General features: G+C 41.0%; 1 protein-coding gene across 4 annotated transcripts in view; it reads right to left on the reverse strand.

Annotated features, from left to right (window-relative positions):
- The window catches only part of IMPG1 (interphotoreceptor matrix proteoglycan 1), a 288,481-nt gene that overhangs the window by 196,231 nt on the left and 71,475 nt on the right, over window positions 1–20,775 (reverse strand). For 3 of the 4 annotated variants that reach the window (XM_075202667.1, XM_075202666.1, XM_075202664.1), the window contains exons 4-6: window positions 13,453–13,481; window positions 4,027–4,097; window positions 348–497 (exon numbers count right to left, since the gene is read on the reverse strand). In XM_075202667.1, the coding sequence (XP_075058768.1) occupies window positions 348–497; window positions 4,027–4,097; window positions 13,453–13,481 (250 nt within the window). The remainder of the gene's footprint in view (window positions 1–347; window positions 498–4,026; window positions 4,098–13,452; window positions 13,482–20,775) is intronic. The other variant, XM_075202665.1, reaches the window with a different exon arrangement.

Genomic DNA, 20,775 nt, shown 5'->3' on the forward strand with positions numbered 1-20,775 from the left:
TCCACCTTTCCACATCCTTATATTCTAATGGGATGTACTCCTGTTGCATAGCTTTGCGCCGGAAGCTGTCATCATACGTGCTACAGATGCAAGCCGCGTCATTAATCACCATTTTAGTGATCAAATGTAGGTAGCACCAGATGTCAATGAGGGCCCTGGCCTGGTCTCTTAGTATAACGCAGCAAAAGCGTATAATCTGGACAATTTGGCAAAGTTCTATATGCGCCCTCGTCCACCCTCACCCACAGCGAGCTGCTGTAGGCTTTTTTTTGGCCATTTCCATTAGGGAGAAAATATAGGTGGATTATGTGTATGATAAATAGGTGCAGACAAAGATTCCTACTCACTGGACGAAACAGGGGGTCCCTGCCCTTCAAGTGAATCGTCGGCTCTGCCATGTTCACCTGTCGTGTCAATGTCTCCACTTTCTGTTGTGGTATGTGAAGCTGCCGTGGTGAGAATAGGGACTGCTTCTCCAATTCGTTGAGCCTCGGGCACTGAAAGAAAAGATGTATTAGTAACGGACCACGGACCTGCCACATGCGTGCGGCGAAATGGCGAGGGGTATGGGGGAGAGGCTGTGGCACAAATCGGTTGGGGGGGTGACGGGGCTTCACCAGGGAATAAGGGCAGGGGAGATTTGAGAACCAGGATGGAGAGCCATGGGTCGTAGCCACGAGAGGGAAAAGCTTGGGCATGAATAGGGGGGTCCTGGGAAGGAGGTGGGTAGGGGGCTGTCCACTTTTAGACCTCAGGAAACTTGGGTGATGGGGTGACAGGAGGGGAATAAGCTAATGACCAGTCAGAGTAACCCAAAAATTGTGCTTCAGGGAAGGCCAGGCGAGGAGACCAGTTATTAATTTCAAGATCTCCTGGGTTAGGAGCAGGTGGCAGGGTGTCTGACAAATGGGCTGACTGAGAGGAAAAATGGGCAGCCGAGGTCCTGTCACAATGCAGGACAGGGAGTCTTGGGAAAATAAAAGAGGAGAAAATGGTGGTGGAAGGAATTTTCCACAGGCGGATGGCTGTGTGATACTGCTAAACGGGACCTACAGCTAGCCCAACCCTCTGACATGAGGGGGGGAAATTGGAAATAGTGATCTGAACATGTGAACGGGGGGTGTACACTGAGAAAGGGGTTCGTTGTAGCTACTCCTTTCCCCTGAGTGGGCTGATCATAAACAATAGGCTGCTGCCGTGCAGATAGCTGGCGTGCTCTTGGGGGGACATTATGCAGAATTGTTGTGGTAGGGAAACCGTGTGCCCCTTTATAGTTTGAGCAGCGTGTGAGGGGGTCGCCTGGGGGGGGGGGTGCTCATGCCACTGCTTGTATAGGAGTATTTATTATTTGTGCTCCAGAACTGAGTGGGAACACCACCCCGGAGCATGTAACCTGCGCTTCTGCGCCAGGACCGGCAATCCAGCAATGACCAGCTTGTCCTGCGCATGTGCCTGGCATCCAGATCCCTCACTGAGCTCCGGCACTGAGATATTATTATTATTATTATTATTTATTTATATGGTCCCACAAGGTTTTTCGCAGCACCATACAAAATACAAACTAAATGCAAAACCCATACAGGGTACAGCATTCACAATGGCATAAGCTTTGCGCAACATAGTTGCGCTTTAATTTAGAAGTCATACACAATTGCGGACATTAGTTTTGCAAACGAGATGCATTCATGAGCAAAACGAGTAAAACCAAGACTCTAGAAGCTCCAAGCAAAGCAAGTACAGTGACGTTGGAGAATAAGAAATGTTATTGAAACAGAAGGGAAGAGGGCCCTGCTTGTAAGAGCTTAAATACTAAAGGGAGTGGAAACAGACATCAGGCACGAGAGGAGTCAGTGGAGGGGATCAAGTGCAAGAGGCGCATGAACAGAGAAGTGGGAGGTGAGGAGAACAAGGATGGAGAAGGTTAGGTGGATGGCTTGTAGGCTTTGAGGAACAGCTGGATTTTAATAGCCTGCAAACAAGGGACCTGCTGCCTAACAGACTGATCCAGGAAACGAACACCCAGCCCACTCAGGAGGTATGATTTATAGAGGAATATAACACCTCCCCTGGAAAACTATTGGCTGGCTATGCATGGAAAACTTAACCCCTAATGGGTAAGTGTTGACACTGGCATAAACACAAGATTTTAAGTACCCTCGGCTTATGGCCTCACGTATTATAAGAATCACTACGATGTAGTTGAAATGTCTACATTGTAGTACTACATGCTGGTGCTTGTAGTACTACAAGCACCAGCATGCCCAAACACTAAATGGTAGCCTGGGCATGCTGAGACCTGTAGTGCATCAGGGACTAAATGGATTTGACCAAATAAGGACAACTCTGTGTCACAATTAGATAAAGGATATGATAAAGATTCACTTGAACTGCAAGTATGTGCCAGCCATTCATTAATTTCAAGCAAAGTTGGGGGGAGGGTGTTGCCTTTATGTAGCTGTCATTCTCTATAAAGTAAATTACAGTTAATATATTAAACTTGATATACAATTAGAGCTTCAATAAGCCTTAGTAAGGGAATAAACAGACTTACTAGTGATATAAATATGGTTTGTCGTGCTAGCAAGTGCTTTGTAAACACTGTTTGAGATGAAAATGAATTTGTACACCTAGAAAACTAATCACACTAATGACAGATGGAGGAAACAATTGCTTTTTGCTCCAGTCACTGCATTGAAAAAAACAAAAACCCACGAGTTTAAGGTTCTGTGTAGCTTGAATGTGAGTTTATTCAGGTTACTTGAACTCTAATGTTTCACTGTTTTGTCACTATCTATATGGAAGTGCAGTTTTAATTGTTAATATATTTTTAAATAGACTCTTTTACAGCACCTTACAGAGCAACATTAATTTCACCAATGTGGTGGTGTAAGAGGAGTGGGCCAGTGATTTACTACTCCTTTCTGGTGGTGCAGCTATTTATATCTGGACTATTATTGTCCTGCTTGGCATTTACTATTGTAAGGGTACCACTGTATTTTGTGCATAAAAAAGGGTATATATTGTAGAGTTCTGTAATCAATTAAAGCAAGACCTACAGAAAATATAAAAGATTCATTTTAGTATGACATTTTTAAGCAAAAATAGTGCCAAGTGCATAGAGTGTCGGTTATACAATGAATCATTTGAATGCACCATAAGTAAGGTATAGTTTTTTTTACACAAGTATTGAGCATACACATAAGTAACTCTTAAAGGTTTGCATTCAAGACCTTGTACAAATTTTGGACAGTTATTTTTAAGCCCCTCCACCCACTTTTGCTGGGGGTAACCAACCTGGTAGTATTGCTGTTATCTGAACTGGACAGCTGGAGATCTATGTTTGATGACAGGTAAGTAGAGAACTGGTACACTGAACCCTCACAAGGGTTTTAGAGATAAAGTAAATGTGGCAACTGTCACATATGCTGCAGCTAACAGTCGTCTCCCTCTAAAGTATAAAATGCGTCAGTAACTCATTTCAATTAAACATCACCCAAAATACATGTTACATGGTGTCCTAAATAGACAGGAGGGTATCAAGTACTTGCACCTTAGGAAAATTACATATCTGCCATAGTGAGATGTAGCAGCATATCAAAGTACATGATGAAAATATTGTATTACACTTCATAGTAAAACAATTTAATACCAGCACATATAGGAGATGTGCACATCACTGATTGTAGGGAACCACAACTGATATTGCAGGAGAGTATTGTGACAAAGTCCATTTATGAAAGGAGTGAATACAACTGTTGTGAAACCACTGATATCTAGTTGAGGCAGTGTAACAACGCATTTCTTCAGATTCTGCCCTCTTACAATGCAAAATGCCAGATGTAAAAATATTTTTGTAATGTCTGTAATATTACAGGAATTTTACAGATTTTCAAGACGATAAATCACATTTGTAGTTGTCAGTCTGGCTACAATAAAGGTACATGGATGCCTAAGTTTAGTGTAGAATTAGTAGCAGTAATTAGTAGTATTTGCATGAACATTGATAAATTGTATAAAGTAACTTACCGGTTGTAGACACAGAAGGTTCCTCAGTAATTACTGGAGACAACGTGCCTTCTGCAGAAATCTCATTCTTCCTAGACAATAAGGTGTAATGTCAGTCAGTTCAGGAAAACTTAAAAGAACACAGATGTGGTGCTCTAATCTAATAGTGAGAAAACATAATTGGTGGGGATAGGTGCTACTTTCTCATGTATGCAATGTTTAGTTATTTCTTCTAAACACTAACTGGATTCATTACTCCTCTTTTAACAGTTTTACCAGGTGCTTACTAGCTGTACATGTAAAGCTAGAATATAGGCAAGACATGTGTTACTGATGTCTGCCTTTGCACCTCAAAATTAACAGTATTATGTGTGTAATGTACATCAGAAAAATACAGAGTCAGATTCTTAAAATGTACTTGAGGTGTAGCGTAAAACACTCATGCACCTAGATGGTCCATCCTGTGCACATCAAGGTACTTTTGCTCTCTGCTTTCAGAAGAGGCTTCCACAAACTAGAAGTAGACTTAGTTATGCAGAGAGGTGGCACAATTGGAAGAGCGTGAAAATCTCAAAGTCCAGCCTCCGAGCCTCTTTAGAACAACCCTTTCATTAACTAAAGCGTTTGCAGTTTTCTACTTAAATACTGCTCAGTATTTTAAGATACAAATGGCTCAGTAGAGCCATTTATAGCGTCAATTAATCCTGATAGTGATGGAACGTTGGGGTTTACTTTGTTACATGTGTCATTTTTATTTTTTTTAAATTGTGTTGTACATCGGTCAAAGTTCACCTAGAAATGTACTTCTCTGTTAAAGGGAATGTGGAAGGTGCAAAATGGATCCTATTCAGGGAGGGATGGCAAAGTTTAGCCCGGAGGGTAAGACTGGACTCTGTAGCCTAATTTAAAGGGAAAAAAATGCAAGTGGCCCAATGACCAAGACCATGATTGCCCACTATGGCACCGGCCTGGGGGGCAGATGCCCCTCTGCCTCCCAGCCCAGCCAACCTCTGATCCTATTAGTATATGTATAAGACCCGGGGGTAAATTTATCAAGCTGCTAGTTTCCAGCGGTCTGAAAAGTGGAGATGTTGCCTTTAGCAACTAATCAGATTCTAGTTATCATTTATTTAGTACATTCTACAAAATGATAGCTAGAAACGGATTGGTTGCTATAGGCAACATCTCTACTTTGCAGACGTGCCAGAAACTCGCAGTTTGATAAATTTACCTTCTAATCTCTATTAACTCAGAGCTGATGCAAAAACCAAGTCCTTTGGTGAAGTGGTAATGGTCTATGCACAGCAAAGAGTGTCTGTAAAAATAAACCATTTACTTTATCAATAATCTCTACGAATTGAAATCTGGTATATGCACTGCTCAGTAAAACCAGCCACCCTCTTACACCAAAAACATATGCACTTTGGCAGAAATTTGGGCACAGTTGTGCAGATCGAGGCACATAGCACTTACAATGAGAGTTTTGGGCTGCAACTTGACCGTATTCCTTTTAATCTTTTCTAGATGCTCCAATAAGGTAAATCTGGTAAATATTTACTTTGTATTCAATTGTCTAAAGCCCCTTCTACCTGAAACTGATAACTCAGTTTGGCTCACCTCAACATTTGTTGTGTGCCTGTACATATTAAAGCTATGTTTCCCTTAAAGAGGGAAAATACCATTTACTTAAATTGATCTGTTATGGTTAACATTTTATAACCACACACCTTAAAATATAATGGACAGAAATAATATTTATTGATATTATATTTATGCACCTATTACATGTCTTTCATCTGCCCTCTGCTGGCAGTGGCATTCTATGCAAAGGGTAGAAGCTTGATGTAGCAGGTAGAAATGATCTTGCATCTATTTCGTGGGACAGGTTATTTTCATGCTCCTTACAAAAGTCAACAAGCAAAATTCTGATATTTTTAAGTTAACAATTTGGCTTTATGAGGTATACATTAACAACAGAACAATGTAATTACGAAATGGTGAATAAAAAATAGAAATTCAGTCACACGACTCTATAGTACTTCTATTTGTTCTGCAAATAATAATGGGTTATTAAAGATATTAAAGTTATATTTTATCTACAAGGGTATAAAAAGTCTACATACCCTTATTAAAATTGCAGGTGTTTGTGAAGGCTTGACATCAAAATAAATCATATCAGACCTTTTTCCACCTTTAATTTGACTGTGGAACTGACAAAATTCAAGTGAAAAACAAATAGACAATTTTTAGAAAAGATAAGTGAAAATAAATAAAAACACCCTACAATTTTCTGAATTTTCAAAATCACGTTCATAGGTAATTAGTATACACCTTCCAGTAATTAAAGTGATTAACCCAAAATAAAAATCAGCTTGGTTGCATCTTACTGGGATAGCCATGGTTTGTGAGAAGCTTCCAAAACATCTACGGGATCCCATTATTGAAAAATAACAATCAGAAGAGGGGTATAAAGAATTTCAAAGACGTTACATGAACCATGGATCACTGTAAAGTGTCAATAAGTGGAGGCACAACAGCTACATGCTAAGATCAGGAAGTCCATCCAAAGTTGATGACAGGACAAGGAGAAATCTCATCAAGGAGGCTATCAAGAGGCCTATGGCAACATTAAAACCCGCAGTTTAGTAAATATAACCCCAGGTCTGCAAAAATAAAGAATTTTCTATTCAAAAAGACTCACTGCTATAATAAAAGTAAAAGGTGCTTCCATAAAGTATTTATTTATGGGGTGTGCACACTTATGCATACGGGGTATTGTAGTTATATTATTTTCTCTTCTTATTTTTAAAACTGTCTATCTGTTTTTAATTTGAATCTTGTTGGTTGGAAGGTCACCTTAAAAGTGGAAAATGTCTGACATCATTTATCTTGATTGCAGACTTTACATCACAAACAACTGCAATTTCAAAAAGGGTGTTTATACCCACTGTATATTCAAGCTATTTTATTGCAAACCCAATGTTCTTTTCCTGTCTGTTTTATTTGATTATTGTGTTATTTGTATTAAGAATCCTGTTGTGTCTTTAGTACAGGTTTTCACAACTGCTGTTCTCGAGAACCACCAACAGGTAATGTTATTTCTGTCTGTAGGAACAAGTGGGATAATTACTAGAGATGGTCACTGACCCCCGTGTTTTGGTTTTGGATTCGGTTTTGGATCTGGATTACCGTCGTGTTTTGGTTTTGGTTTTGTTTGGTTTTGTTTTGCTATTTTTTTGGAAAATCCATGTTTTTGGGCCTAAATTAACCCAATTTAGTGCTCCAACTGTTTTAGAGACAAGTAATCTAATTGTTGAGGTAATAAATCATCCAAAAAAACAGTTTAATTCTTCGTTGGTAGGCCTATTCTACACACAAAACAGATTGTCTTCCTCTCCATCTATGCATATTGGCAATGCAGTCATCGTCTTTGAATGTATATTACACCCTACACTTATAGTTAAATATGTAAAGAAATGGAAAAAGCCAGTTTGGTTTCTGTCTCTCAAGGCCCCCCTCCACTTGTATTAAATACCAAAAAATTCAGCCATTATAGACTGTACAATATTAATTGACATGGAGAAAGCCAGTTTGGTTTCTGTCTCTCTAGGCCCCCCTCCACTTGTATAAAATACCAAAAAATTCAGCCATTATAGACTGTACAATATTAATTGACATGGAGAAAGACAGTTTGGGGTCACTCTGTCTCTCTAGGCCCCCCTCCACTTGTATAAAATACCAAAAAATTCAGCCATTATAGACTGTACAATATTAATTGACATGGAAAAAGCCAGTTTGGTTTCTGTCTCTCTAGGCCCCCCTCCACTTGTATAAAATACCCAAAAATTCAGCCATTATAGACTGTACAATATTATGAAAAATGGACAAAGCCAGTTTAGGGTCACTCTGTCTATGACACCCTACCCTTAAGGATAAATTGCCCTAACAGCAGCCTTTCAAGATGGTATGTGATATGGAAATGCCACAAGTCCCTTTCCTCTTTGGGGGTAGATTGCACCCTACACTTACATAGAAAGTTTTAAAAAGATGTTATCAGGATCATCTTCAGCTTAATCCTCACCCTCATCAGTGTGTACGTCATCATCACAGACTATCAATTTATCGCCGCTTGAATCCGCCATTAGAGAACAGTCAGTGCTTGGATGTCTTGGATGGTGAAGGCCTTCCTCGTGGAAGATGTAGTTCTTTTTTATAAACATCATTTTCTCCACATTTTTGGGAAGTAACCTTCTATGGCGATCACTGACTAAGTTCCCTGCTGTGCTGAACACTAGTTCAGAGTACACACTGGAGGGTGGGCAGCTTAGGTATTGCAAAGCAAGTTTGTACATGGGTTTCCAAATGGCCTGCTTTTCTTTCCAGTAAGGAAAGGGACTGTCTGACATTTCCATATCAACTACCTCTTGAAAGTAATCCTCCACCATCCTTTGCATGTTTATACTCATATTGGATGGAGTTATGGGCAAAGTGACACATTTTTTTGAAAAATCCTTCAAACCAGCCCAGATGTTAAATTGTTCTGGTCTGCCCCCTGTGTCTTCCCTGCTTCTTTTTTGGAAATTTAATTTTTTACGAGCAACAGCTTGAGAAAGTGAAGGAGGACACGTCGTCAAGCCGAGGCCCAGTTCAGCGGCCAACTTGCTGAGCAATAGCTCCTTGCAAAAGTTCACATCTCGCTCATTTACAAGTAAAGACTCAATGTAGGTTTTAAACCTTGGATCAAGCACAGTGGCCAAAACGTACTGATCCAAGTTCAAGATCTTAATAACTCGAGGATCATTGTGAAGCGAATTAAGTACTTGATCGACAAGGCCAACATACTTTGCTGAATTGCTTGCTTTCAGCTCCTCCTTCATTTTCTCAAGCTGCTTTTCCAATAGTCTAATTAAAGGAATGACTTGGCTCAAACTAGCAGAGTCTGCACTGACCTCACATGTCACAACTTCAAATGGTTTCAGCACCTTGCACAGCACTGAAAGGATTCCCCACTGTGCAAGAGTGAAATACATCCCCCCTCCTTTCCCAATGTCATGACTTGTGCAATATGCTTGGATGGCTTTGCGCTGTTCCTCCATCCTCTGAAGCATGTACAGGGTGGAATTCCACCGAGTTACCACCTCTTGCTTAAGTTGGTGGCAGGGCAAGTTAAACTGCTCTTGGAGCTGCTGTAATCTCCTACATGCTGTGGCTGAATGCCTGAAATGGCCTGAAATTTTACGGGCCACCGAAAGCATCTCCTGCACCTCACGGTTATTTCGTAGGAAGCTCTGCACCACCAAGTTGATGGTGTGAGCAAAACAGGGAATATGTTGGAAATCACCCAGCTGTAATGCTCGCACTATATTGTTGGCGTTATCTGAAATGACATACCCTGGGGAGAGTCCGAGTGGTATAAGCCATGCATCAATCACATCTCTCAGTTTGCGTAACAAATTGTCAGCCGTATGCCTGTTAGTGAAGCCGGTGATACAAAGAGTGGCCTGCCTGTGACAAATGTTACGTAGTGGTGTACATGCTGCTGCTGTTCCTGCTGGTGAAGGTGAATGACCAACCCAGTGGGCTGTCACAGTCATATAGTCTTTGGTTTGGCCACTTCCACTTGTCCACATATCTGTGGTTAAGTGAACAGTGGGCAGAATGGCATTTTTCAGCGCAATCTCTACATTTTTACACACTTTTTGGTATAGTTGTGGAATAGCTTTACGGGAGAAATGGTGTCGCGATAGAATTCTATAACGCGGACACAAAACCTCAATTAACTGTGAAAAACCAGCTGCGTTTATTGTGGAGATTGGACGCAGATCTAACACTAACATTGCAGCCATGGCGTCTGTGATTCGCTTGGCGACTGGGTGACTGCTGTCATATTTGCTTCCCCTCGCAAATGATTGTTTCACAGTTAATTGCTGAAATGTAGGACTGCTCATTTTATTAACCTGCCTCTGGGATGACGATTCACCCCCAGCAGCAGCAACAGCAGCAGCAGGACTAACGCTTTCTTCAGAGGAATCAATAATAGTGCCGGAGTCATCCAGCCTTAAGTGGGATGCCGGACTAACTCCGAGCGCTACTGAGGATATTGATGAGGATGGTGTGGTGGGTGTATTTTGTAGCCGTCGGTATGTCGGTGAGCGGAGGGTCTTAGCTGATGAGGGAGTGCTTGTATTCTTTTGGGAAGAACTTTCAGCTTTTCCCAACACTTTGCCATGAACTCTCGTTAAATGGCGTAACATAGACGAGGTTCCAAGATGGTTAAGGTCCCTCCCTCGACTGACTGTGGCTTCACATACACTACAAATGGCTATACAATTGTTGTCTGGATTTGGGTAGAAATAATTCCACACATAAGAAGTGGATTTTTTTGTTTTATGCCCAGGCATGACAATGGCCTTTTTCTTGTCACGTGCCAGAACTGCTGCCACTGGTGCAGGACTTACACAAACAACCTCATCCTCATCAACATCCTCATTAGCGCCCTCGTCGCCTACACAAATCTCCCCCTCATCCTCTTCTAATTCCAAAGTGGCATCCTCAATTTGGGTATCACCGGCTACACTCGGGCTATTAAGGCACACATCAGCAGAATGCTCACGATTAGACATCCCACTGTTGGATGGACTCTCCACAGGGATTGTTGTCATTTGTGAATCAGAGCAAATATTCTCCTGTAATGCCTCACTGTTATCTTGCAGCTCGGCTTTGACGCGTAACAGTAGTTGTGCACCAATTGTAGGCTGGGTAACTTTTTGGGATCTGCCACTAATAGCCAAAGGTGAAGGCCTCATTCTCTCTTTGCCACTGCGTGTGTAGAATGGCATGCTTGCAATTTTTTTTTTATCGTCACTTAACTTTTGCTCAGTTACACTTCTTTTTCGCTTCAATACAGTAAATTTTTTTTGTTTTTTGTTTTTTGCACTAATTTGAAAACACTCTGTTGTTTCACATCGCCTTGGCCAGATGACGTACTGGGAACACTAACATCAGGACTGGTGACAGAACCTGGTTGCTCATTCAGATCATATGTGGACTGCTTTGAATCCATTCTGAGCGCAAACCACTGGGGAGTGCTAAAAATTATTTAGTAGATACTGCTGACAGTTATGACTTTTGACAGCCAGAAATATTAATGCACAATTAGGGAGGACACCCCAAAAGCACTGAGGAGTGCTAAAAATTATTTAGTAGATACTGCTGACAGATATGACTTTTGACAGCCAGAAATATTAATGCACAATTAGGGAGGACACCCCAAAAGCACTGAGGAGTGCTAAAAATTATTTAGTATATACTGCTGACAGATATGACTTTTGACAGCCAGAAATATTAATGCACAATTAGGGAGGACACCCCAAAAGCACTGAGGAGTGCTAAAAATTATTTAGTAGATACTGCTGACAGATATGACTTTTGACAGCCAGAAATATTAATGCACAATTAGGGAGGACACCCCAAAAGCACTGAGGAGTGCTAAAAATTATTTAGTAGATACTGCTGACAGATATGACTTTTGACAGCCAGAAATATTAATGCACAATTAGGGAGGACACCCCAAAAGCACTGAGGAGTGCTAAAAATTATTTAGTAGATACTGCTGACAGATATGACTTTTGACAGCCAGAAATATTAATGCACAATTAGGGAGGACACCCCAAAAGCACTGAGGTGTGCTAAAAATTATTTAGTAGATACTGCTGACAGAAATGACTTTTGACAGCCAGAAATATTAATGCACAATTAGGGAGGACACCCCAAAAGCACTGAGGAGTGCTAAAAATTATTTGGTAGATACTGCTGACAGATATGACTTTTGACAGCCAGAAATATTAATGCACAATTAGGGAGGACACCCCAAAAGCACTGAGGAGTGCTAAAAATTATTTAGTAGATACTGCTGACAGATATGACTTTTGACAGCCAGAAATATTAATGCACAATTAGGGAGGACACCCCAAAAGCACTGAGGAGTGCTAAAAATTATTTAGTAGATACTGCTGACAGATATGACTTTTGACAGCCAGAAATATTTATGCACAATTATGGGGGACACCCCAAAAGCGCTGGGGAGTGCCAGATATGAAGAAAAAATAATAAACCTCTATCCTCCTCTCTGCACTAGCGATTTTGGTTAGAGCAATTGCAAGAACAATATTGTATTCTCTGTCCCTGCTCTAATTAGCCTATGACTACACCCTGCTCTCTCCCTCTGTCAAATGGCGATGGATTGCTGTGGAGGCGTGTATTTATAAAGTTGAAGTATCGCGAGAACCGAGCCCCGAGATCCGACGACGTCACAATGACGTTCGGCCTCGATTTGGATTCGGAATGGGCGGGAGAGTACCGAGCTGCTCAGCTCGGTACTCGGATACCCAAAGTTCGGGTGGGTTCGGTTCTCGGAGAACCGGACCCGCCCATCTCTAATAATTACTGACTCTGAGCTGTTGGGGTTGTTGAGTACTGGTGTTACACTAGCCTAGTACATGTCACACCAGGTTACAGTCGTTATACTGTATTTAGCTGTCATGCCTTTTAGTGTGGTTTAAATAGAGCTTCTCAGGGTCACAGTACAACATTTGCATATTGCACCCTCAATCTACCTGATATTGCTTAGCAATATAAAATATTAGATATTGTAAGCTTGCTTGCACTTGCAACACATGATGGTGACTCTGTAAGGCAGCTGGAAAAAATAATTGTTAAGAGCCCCTGCCCAGCTTGGTTCAAATTACAAATGTAGAAAAAGGTGCATTGTACAAGTTGCTTTGTCTCTACTGACAACATAGTCCAGCAAAATGATATGCATAGCATTTATTCAGATGAACATCAATGGTGGATGAGGGTATTATAGATTGTAGATTTGCATACTAAAAAATGTTCTGCCCGTCTGCGTGTTTCCGTATGTTTTCCCTGTTTGTAATTTGCACCCACTGATTGCATTAGATTTTTTTTTTAATTATGTGTAGCATTTAACAAATTATTACTGAAATTAAACTCGCAATCACTAAATTACTTACTTATTACTTGTATGGAACTATAACTGGCTTCATTGTGCAGATTCCTCAGTATAAAAAATATATAATAGATTTTAATAAAAATAATGTCTTAAAATAGTATATACATGCATTCATAACAGCTACAAATTCTTCATCAAGAACAATAAAGGCTCCTTCACACATATACTCTGAGAAAATGGGTGTAACGCATGGATACTAAGTTGAGCTTTTCGTGCATTGCGCTTTAAGTAATAAAACCTATTGTACCGGTAGCAGGCATTAGGCATGAGATATAGGTTGTGCCATGTTCTAAAATTTTAAATGTGACATTTCATGGTGAGAAGAAGCCCACCATAAACCCTTTATCCACTTCATGAGGTTTTCAGGTGTGAATGAGCCCTAAATGATTTTTTTATATTTATTATAGAATACTCACTTTTCAGGAATTTTCTTCTCTTTAACTCTCTGGTAAAAAAGAAAATATTCATATCACACTTCATTTTAATTGCGATTTTTCATAAAACAGATGAGCACAAAAAAACAAACATCAGTATTATTGTTAGCAAAGCAAATTAATTTTACCTTGACTCACTGAAATTACCCTTCATTGAAATTACTTTGGAAATAATAGCATTTTGATCATTTCAAATATGCAAATACATTACAATAATGATGCTGATTACAGGCTCCTGTTTCAAACATTGCACATTATTATCAGTTTAAGACTAATGGTATGATGCAGTATAAATATTATTACAGAGCAGTAAATGGTCAGCATTTTCCTGCTGTGCTTTGAGAACTTGCCTAGTTTGCATTTAGTGATGCACAGTTATTCAATGTAATACTTAAAGTGGATTATTTTCTTGTGAAAGATGACTATAAAAATAATATTGCTGAAAACGGAATGGTGTGCTTTATAATCAACTGAAGTTTAATTTGTAAAGGTGGATCTATAACTTTTTGTAATTTAATATAAACTAGACAGGCTAACTGTTCCTCTAAATTCATCTAAGGAATATGAATAGTTTTGTACAAATCACTCTACCTTGTGGGCTATATGATAGAACTGGAAGTTCAAAATTGGGATACAAGGAAAACAAAAGAAGGCGTCAGATTCAATATTTTTATGTGTATATGTACTATACTATTTTCACATATATAGGAAACAAATGCATACTAAATATCTCTTTGTACAACACTACACAAGACAACTCGAGCTAACTTACAATGTCTCCGGTGAGCTAAACCCCAACCTTGATACTCCAAACAGACCCTTCACCTGCAAAAGTGCCCGTACCTCCTAACGCCAATGGAGACAATCTCGCCCCAATGCAGACTTACACTACAAATGAATTTTGTCTTCTTGCTTGATTTCCCTTTCACTCACCAAGCAACCTACTTTAAGTTCCTAACCCTTGTTATTTCTTTGCCATCTTCAACTTGCTTTTCTCCCCAATACCAACCCCCCTTTCTCCCCTTCCTGCTTTTGACTTAACCACCTAACTCAAAGTCAACATCAAAATATGCATCAAGAAATTTCCTCTCACAAGATCCAACACCACACACCCACTTTCTCTTCCACTTCCCAATCATCCCTCTGTTCTTTCTGTCTCATTACTGAGGACAAGGTCTTCTCATTCCTTTTTTCCTTTTCCCCCTCAATCTTGACCCTGTTCCCTCTCAACTTCTCTATTCCCTCACCCCCAATACTATCTCCCCCCTGCAACCTGTCCCTCTCCACTGGCACTTTCCCTTTCACATTTAACCATGCCCTAATCACTCCTATCCTCCCTCCAATCCTATGCAAACCAACCTTTAATTTAAACATGTATTACATGTAATAAAATATATATTTCTAATGCAATCAAATTAAAAGATCTAGGGGTAAATGGATTTTTTTCAGCATTTTAAAATCGCGGCAAATGTGACAACCATGCTGTCATGGGAAACCATGGCACAGATTATACAACTCATGTAAATTAAACTCTGAATTTTAAACTGTTTTGCTTGTGTATGTCATGTCAGTTGTCTATTGTTTTTTTTATATTTGAATGCCCGAACCTGTGTATATTAAATCTATAATTGAATAAGTGGCGCCCTTGATACTCTAACGAATCCATTAGCCTGTTAAGAAGAATATAGCTAGACAAAGTTAACCCTTTAAATGCCAGTGTGTTATTTGTTAACATATTTGACTAACAAGCCTAGTGTGTTCTTGCCTTTACATTTGTGTAACAGTCTGGAGGTGGGACGAGTTAACACTTTGATTGCTAGTGTGGGCTTTGCTAACGTGTCGGTAGCCAGAAGCCTTTTGTGCCTGTGTATCGCGGCCCTATTGCCCTTATTCAATAGGTGGTGGCAAACCTGAAGTGAGTGGGGGTGTGAGAGCGTTGTTGTGGGACGATTCAGCAGGTCTATAACCTGTGTGATAGGTAGAGAGCAACTTGAGAGCTGGAATTGTGTGTAACCTCATACAGTTAACACCCAAAGTCACGGAAGTGGGGAGCGTGTTCATTACAGATCTGTACACTTTTTTTTTAAAAAAAAGTGTGTTTATTGATACAGTATATTCAGTGTATAGTTCTTTTCATGGCTGTGGCAATTTATCTCTCCACATTTCCACTCTTTAATTGGTTGGAACAAGCTCAGGGCTGCTGTAAAACAATTAGATACCAATAGAATAAATACTACCCTGTTTACTGTAGGTTAATAGCTGTGGTAAAGATGTCACTGGGAAACAAGTCTGTTAATAAGGATGTAGTAAAAGAATGCAGTTCACAAACTGACTCAAAATACTTTTCTTGCCTAAGTAGTAGTGTATCCATACTGGAACTAATAGTGCCACTATAGCAGAACAGACACACCTTGGGCTAGATTTACTAAGCTGCGGGTTTGAAAAAGTGGGGATGTTGCCTATAGCAACCAATCAGATTCTAGCTTTCATTTATTTAGTACCTTCTACAAAATGACAGCTAGAATCTGATTGGTTGCTATAGGCAACATCCCCACTTTTTCAAACCTGCAGCTTAGTAAATCTAGCCCCTTGTCTCTGTTCTTTCCAATGATTCCCAAATGCCTTTTTTTCCTTTGCGATATAATGCTGGAAATTTTGTTCAATTAAATGTCTGGGTGGGTTTATTTCTAACTTACTTTTTCAGTATTATGAACAGATATCTTATGACCTCTTGACCATGAAAGTGCAAGAAGGGTTGCTGTTAGTCTCCATGCCCCCAGATGATGCGCCATCAAAGGGGGCATGGCCAGTGGCCGAAGGGAGCGTGGCCAACAGGGATAAGCGCCAAGAGAGGGGAGCCATCTTCTAGCTGGACCCGGGAGAGAGGAGGTGGTCCTGGGTCCCCGGCAAGTGTAAAGGCAAAAATGGAAAGCACCCCTGTAAGTAAACTGGTTAGCCTATTGAGGGCAGTTATAAACACGGGGAATGGAGCCCAGCAATGACAGCAACAGCCCCACATTACCCTGTGAGGGGTGGTAAGCAAGGGGGTAAGAGCCTTTAATTATGCAAGAGAGCCCTATAGTGAAGAATAGGAATGCAGAGGGGATCCCCACCTTCAGGGGTACCCCAGAAGTGGCACCTGTACAGAATGAGAGAGAGCATGGAGAGGTGCAACACTGGTATGAAAGTGGTCAAGAGGGGGAGAGTCCGCCACTACAAAGGCCAGCAGAAAGGTAGAGAATTTGGAGGAGATGCTACTGAAAAAGTGTGCCTGAGAGAGAAAGGCATTTATAGATGGCAGCCAGAGACCCTGGATAGGGGTGAGCGAGTGGCAGCTGCCTTGGTAGCATATTTGTACGACAGCAGGGGGGAAAGAGCTCCCTGGATAGAGTCCCGATGAGTGTCAGCACCCAGGGAGAGAGTTCATGGCCAGTTTCCCTGTTAGACTGATTTGTGTGTCCTAAGCAGAAGGGAAAGTGCTATGTGTAACAGTACGGTTGTACCCTGCAGTCAGGGGAATACTGTGAGTCAGTAAGCCAGTATGTGACTATGATGAGGTGATGCAGAAATCCGTGACAACTTGGATGTGCAACAACTATGAAATATTCTGAAACTGTTCCCCCAAATGTTAAATGCAACTTCAGCAAAGAGATAAGGGAAGATCCCTGGATAAACAGAACTTAGTCTGTACAGCATCAGTAGGAACCCCCTTGGAAAGCACCCCCATACTTGAGGGGGGGGTCAATGCATGAAGGCAGTGTGGCTACAAGTCGAAAAAGGAGGGCCCCCAATGTAGGGGATGGTGTGTACGAGCGTAGTGCGAGAACCTCTGGACCATGCCTACCGTCTGTCTGTGTATATGATTGGCTCAGCTGATGCTGTGCAATGACTGTTCCTACAACATCGGGTGCGTGAACTGTTAGAAATATTTTACTGCTGCAAAGTGTGTGCTGGAGGAGTTAAAGTGGTCATATAACCTTTACCTGCAACCGTTATGTTCTTTTGTGCTGGAGTAGAAGAAGAGTTCAATAAAGTTTTATTCTGTTTTGAACTGAGATGGCCTGGCGCCCAATATTTAATAGCACTGCAACACACCACTGCACTAGAGTCTGCCCACATGTGACTGTGCTAAACACCTGTGTATTAGCGGGGGGGTCCTCTTGTATTGGTTGCCCGTACCCACCAGCTAGTTGGAACAGAACATTGTCAGAATTACTCTGTGGAATTGATGATACCTGCCAGCAGTTGGCACTACTGAGTACTGAGGCGCGGAGTCTAACACGCCCCTGGCTTTCACCAGGAACCCCCGCAAGGAGGTATGGACTTCGCTGCAAGGGAGGCGCAGGTCGCGGCCCTCAGTATCAGTCAGCTGGCGAGGTAACAATTGAGGCAGCGGTGACAGCCCACCAGGATGCAGGATGGAAGAGTAGTCAACAAGCCGGGTCACAACCAGAGGAACGGATATAGCCAAATCAGAAGCAGGAGAATGGTCAGGAAGCCGGGTCAATATCAATTATCAGTCTAAGCCAGAATCAGGAACCGAAGGAGAAGTCGGGAACAAGCCGGGTCAGAATCCTAGTAACAGCAACACAGGAACAAATGCTGGAGCAAGGCTGAAGACCAAATACTCTGGCACTAGACATGTGTCAGAGGCTGCTTTATATACCCTAAGGTGCCTCCTGATAGGTTTAGGGAGATTTTGGTGGTAACACATGCTGGCTGCAGACAGGTGAGCAGAGATAGCGTCCTGCTGCTAGGCAACAGGACGTGGTTGCTTGGAAGGTGCAGGCGTCCGTCTCCTGCCCCAAGTGTCAGTGCGGAGACAGCGCCTGACAAACGTACTTAATGTAAATTGCAGCTATGGCCATCAGAGCGACCCTACACAGACGGGATGGAAAAGTTAATATTCTTATTTGACTCCATTTATTCATTACCCAGACTACCACAGCTGAACTGCAAGCATTTGACTGGTGAGCTCCAATAGAGGCACCAGCCTTGCGCTGATTAGTCCAAGAGCTAGTTAGCATGATAATGGGGGACCCTACCCAGACTGGCTAGTACAGTGGGTGGCTATAAAATGTATTTTATTATTATTAATATTATTTAATTAGCAGTGCTTGTTTTTTTCTCAATAATACAAGGGGGTAAATTTATCAAGCTGCGAGCTTACGGCAGGTTTGACAAATGGAGATGTTGCCTATAGCAACTAATCAGATTATTGTTACCATTTATTTAGTACATTCTACAAAATGACAGCTAGAATCTAATTAGTTGCTATAGCCAGCATCTCCACTTTTCAAACCGCCGGAAGTTTGCAACTTGATCAATTGACCCCTGGTCAACCTATTGATGACCACTGTTGCTTTTAAAAACAATGAATAAATCATTTAAAAAACAAACAGCATAGTCCCTTCTTTAACTCATAAAACCAGCCCCTGGTTTCAGCGAGGAGTATCACTATATAAAAGGTATACAGAGAACTCAATCACATCAGTCCCTGCCCCATTGGAGCTTACAGTCTAAATTCGCAAACATACACCTCTTATAGAGGTTAGCAACCCTGTGTTGAAAAGCTCTGGGTCTCTATTCAGAAACCCCTGAGTTGCGGGATCTGGGAAATTAAAGAATGGAACCTTCAGGGTGATGACTTTGCCACGTCTATACTTAGTAAGTTGGAAACAAACACAACCACAGCTCTTACACCAAAAAAAACAAATTGAACAAAATACACGGACTTTTCACTTGTTCTGAAAACGTTATTAAAAATGGATCTGAAGTACTCTAGCACCAAATGTACATTTCAATACCAAAGTGGGAAAAACAAGAAATAAACCTAGATAAAAACAAAAATAAAAGCAAAAACTAAGTCTATCAGCATTGTTTAAAACAGGCAAGAAGTGGCTGTCTTTCTGTAAAGGGAGAGTTAACTTTTATAGGCTTTCCCCTTGGAACAAGTGTCTTGGCTCTTTGTCATAGTTGCAATGCACTGCACTGCTATCTGTGCATGTCAGCTTTTGACTTCTGCACATTGTGTTGTCTGTGTGTTACATCTGAATCCTGAGTCCTGATTACAATTTAAGATTCATTCCACACGAGACCGCTGCACTACAAACTATTTAATGCTCATTTTTCCCCTGTGTGTGTTACACCTAAATTCTGAGTCCTGACTTGTAACTATCATCTCTGATTTCTGATCCTGGGCCTGTTTGAACACCTGCTGGTCTGCCTGATTACATCTTAGATTCATTCTACCAGAGACCGCTTTATTACACTGTTTAATCTTTCATTATCACCCGCTACCTCTCAACCACTGTTGTAGCTCCCAGCATCTAGGGAGTACCAATCCTGCCTGCTTCTCTATGCCTGACTTCTCTGTTTTTCCATGTAAATTTCCACAGCCTGAAAGATCTTTCTCCTTCTGTCAACTCCAGAACCTGATAGAATAACTGTGGCCTGGACTCTGCTGGGTTGCCATGGCAGAGGTGAGCCAGCAGATGGTCTCTATGGCCCAAGTGCAAAAAGCACTTCAGAATCAAATTCAAATCTTGCAAGAGAATGTGTAACATTTAAGAAACCCTGTCCTAGCTTGTGAACTTTTAGGAGTAAAGATTCTGTTTGATCATGTTTTATTTAGAGGTTTCTTAGAATGACAGCTAATCGGAACTGATGATCCTACTAAAGTGGTCTTTATATATTTTTAAAGAAGAGGCTCTGGCATGGGAGCTCTGCTTCTGAAGTATCAAAGTCCAATTCTGCAGAGATTGACAAATTTATAGATGCCATGTCTTTAATTTTAATGGCCCTGATTAGCTAGCTGAGGAGGACAGCAGCTCAGAAGTTACACTTTCAAAATGGGCCTTTTGAATTCCTTAACCTTACATTATTTGTGACCCAAAAGAAAATGTGGGCTGAGTAAACTTCAGGGTCACTGCTTCTGGTCTGGACCTTTTATTCTGTGACTTTATTGAAGCAGTCACCAGTCTGCACATTGGATTAGACATTTTTGTTAGAATTTAAGAATCCATAATTCTCAAATGAATATAATCAAGCAGTTTATTGTCTATTCCATCAAAATTGTTCACTTAATTTAATTTGCAAGCTGCAATTGATGCCTCAGATTGCCTCATTATAAACACATCCACAATCACATAAATTTAAATAAATAGTAATAAAAAAAACCAATATGTAAGACGTTCTCTTCGCCAGATCTATGGGACATTTCTCCCTCCTTATACTTCTGTACCTCTTGGCCTGCTTCCCTAACCTTGTTTTCTTTAACTCAGCCCTAATTCACGTTGGACATTA

The sequence above is a fragment of the Mixophyes fleayi genome, chromosome 3 (genome assembly GCF_038048845.1).
Source record: "Mixophyes fleayi isolate aMixFle1 chromosome 3, aMixFle1.hap1, whole genome shotgun sequence".
Classification (NCBI taxonomy): Eukaryota; Metazoa; Chordata; class Amphibia; order Anura; family Limnodynastidae; genus Mixophyes; species Mixophyes fleayi.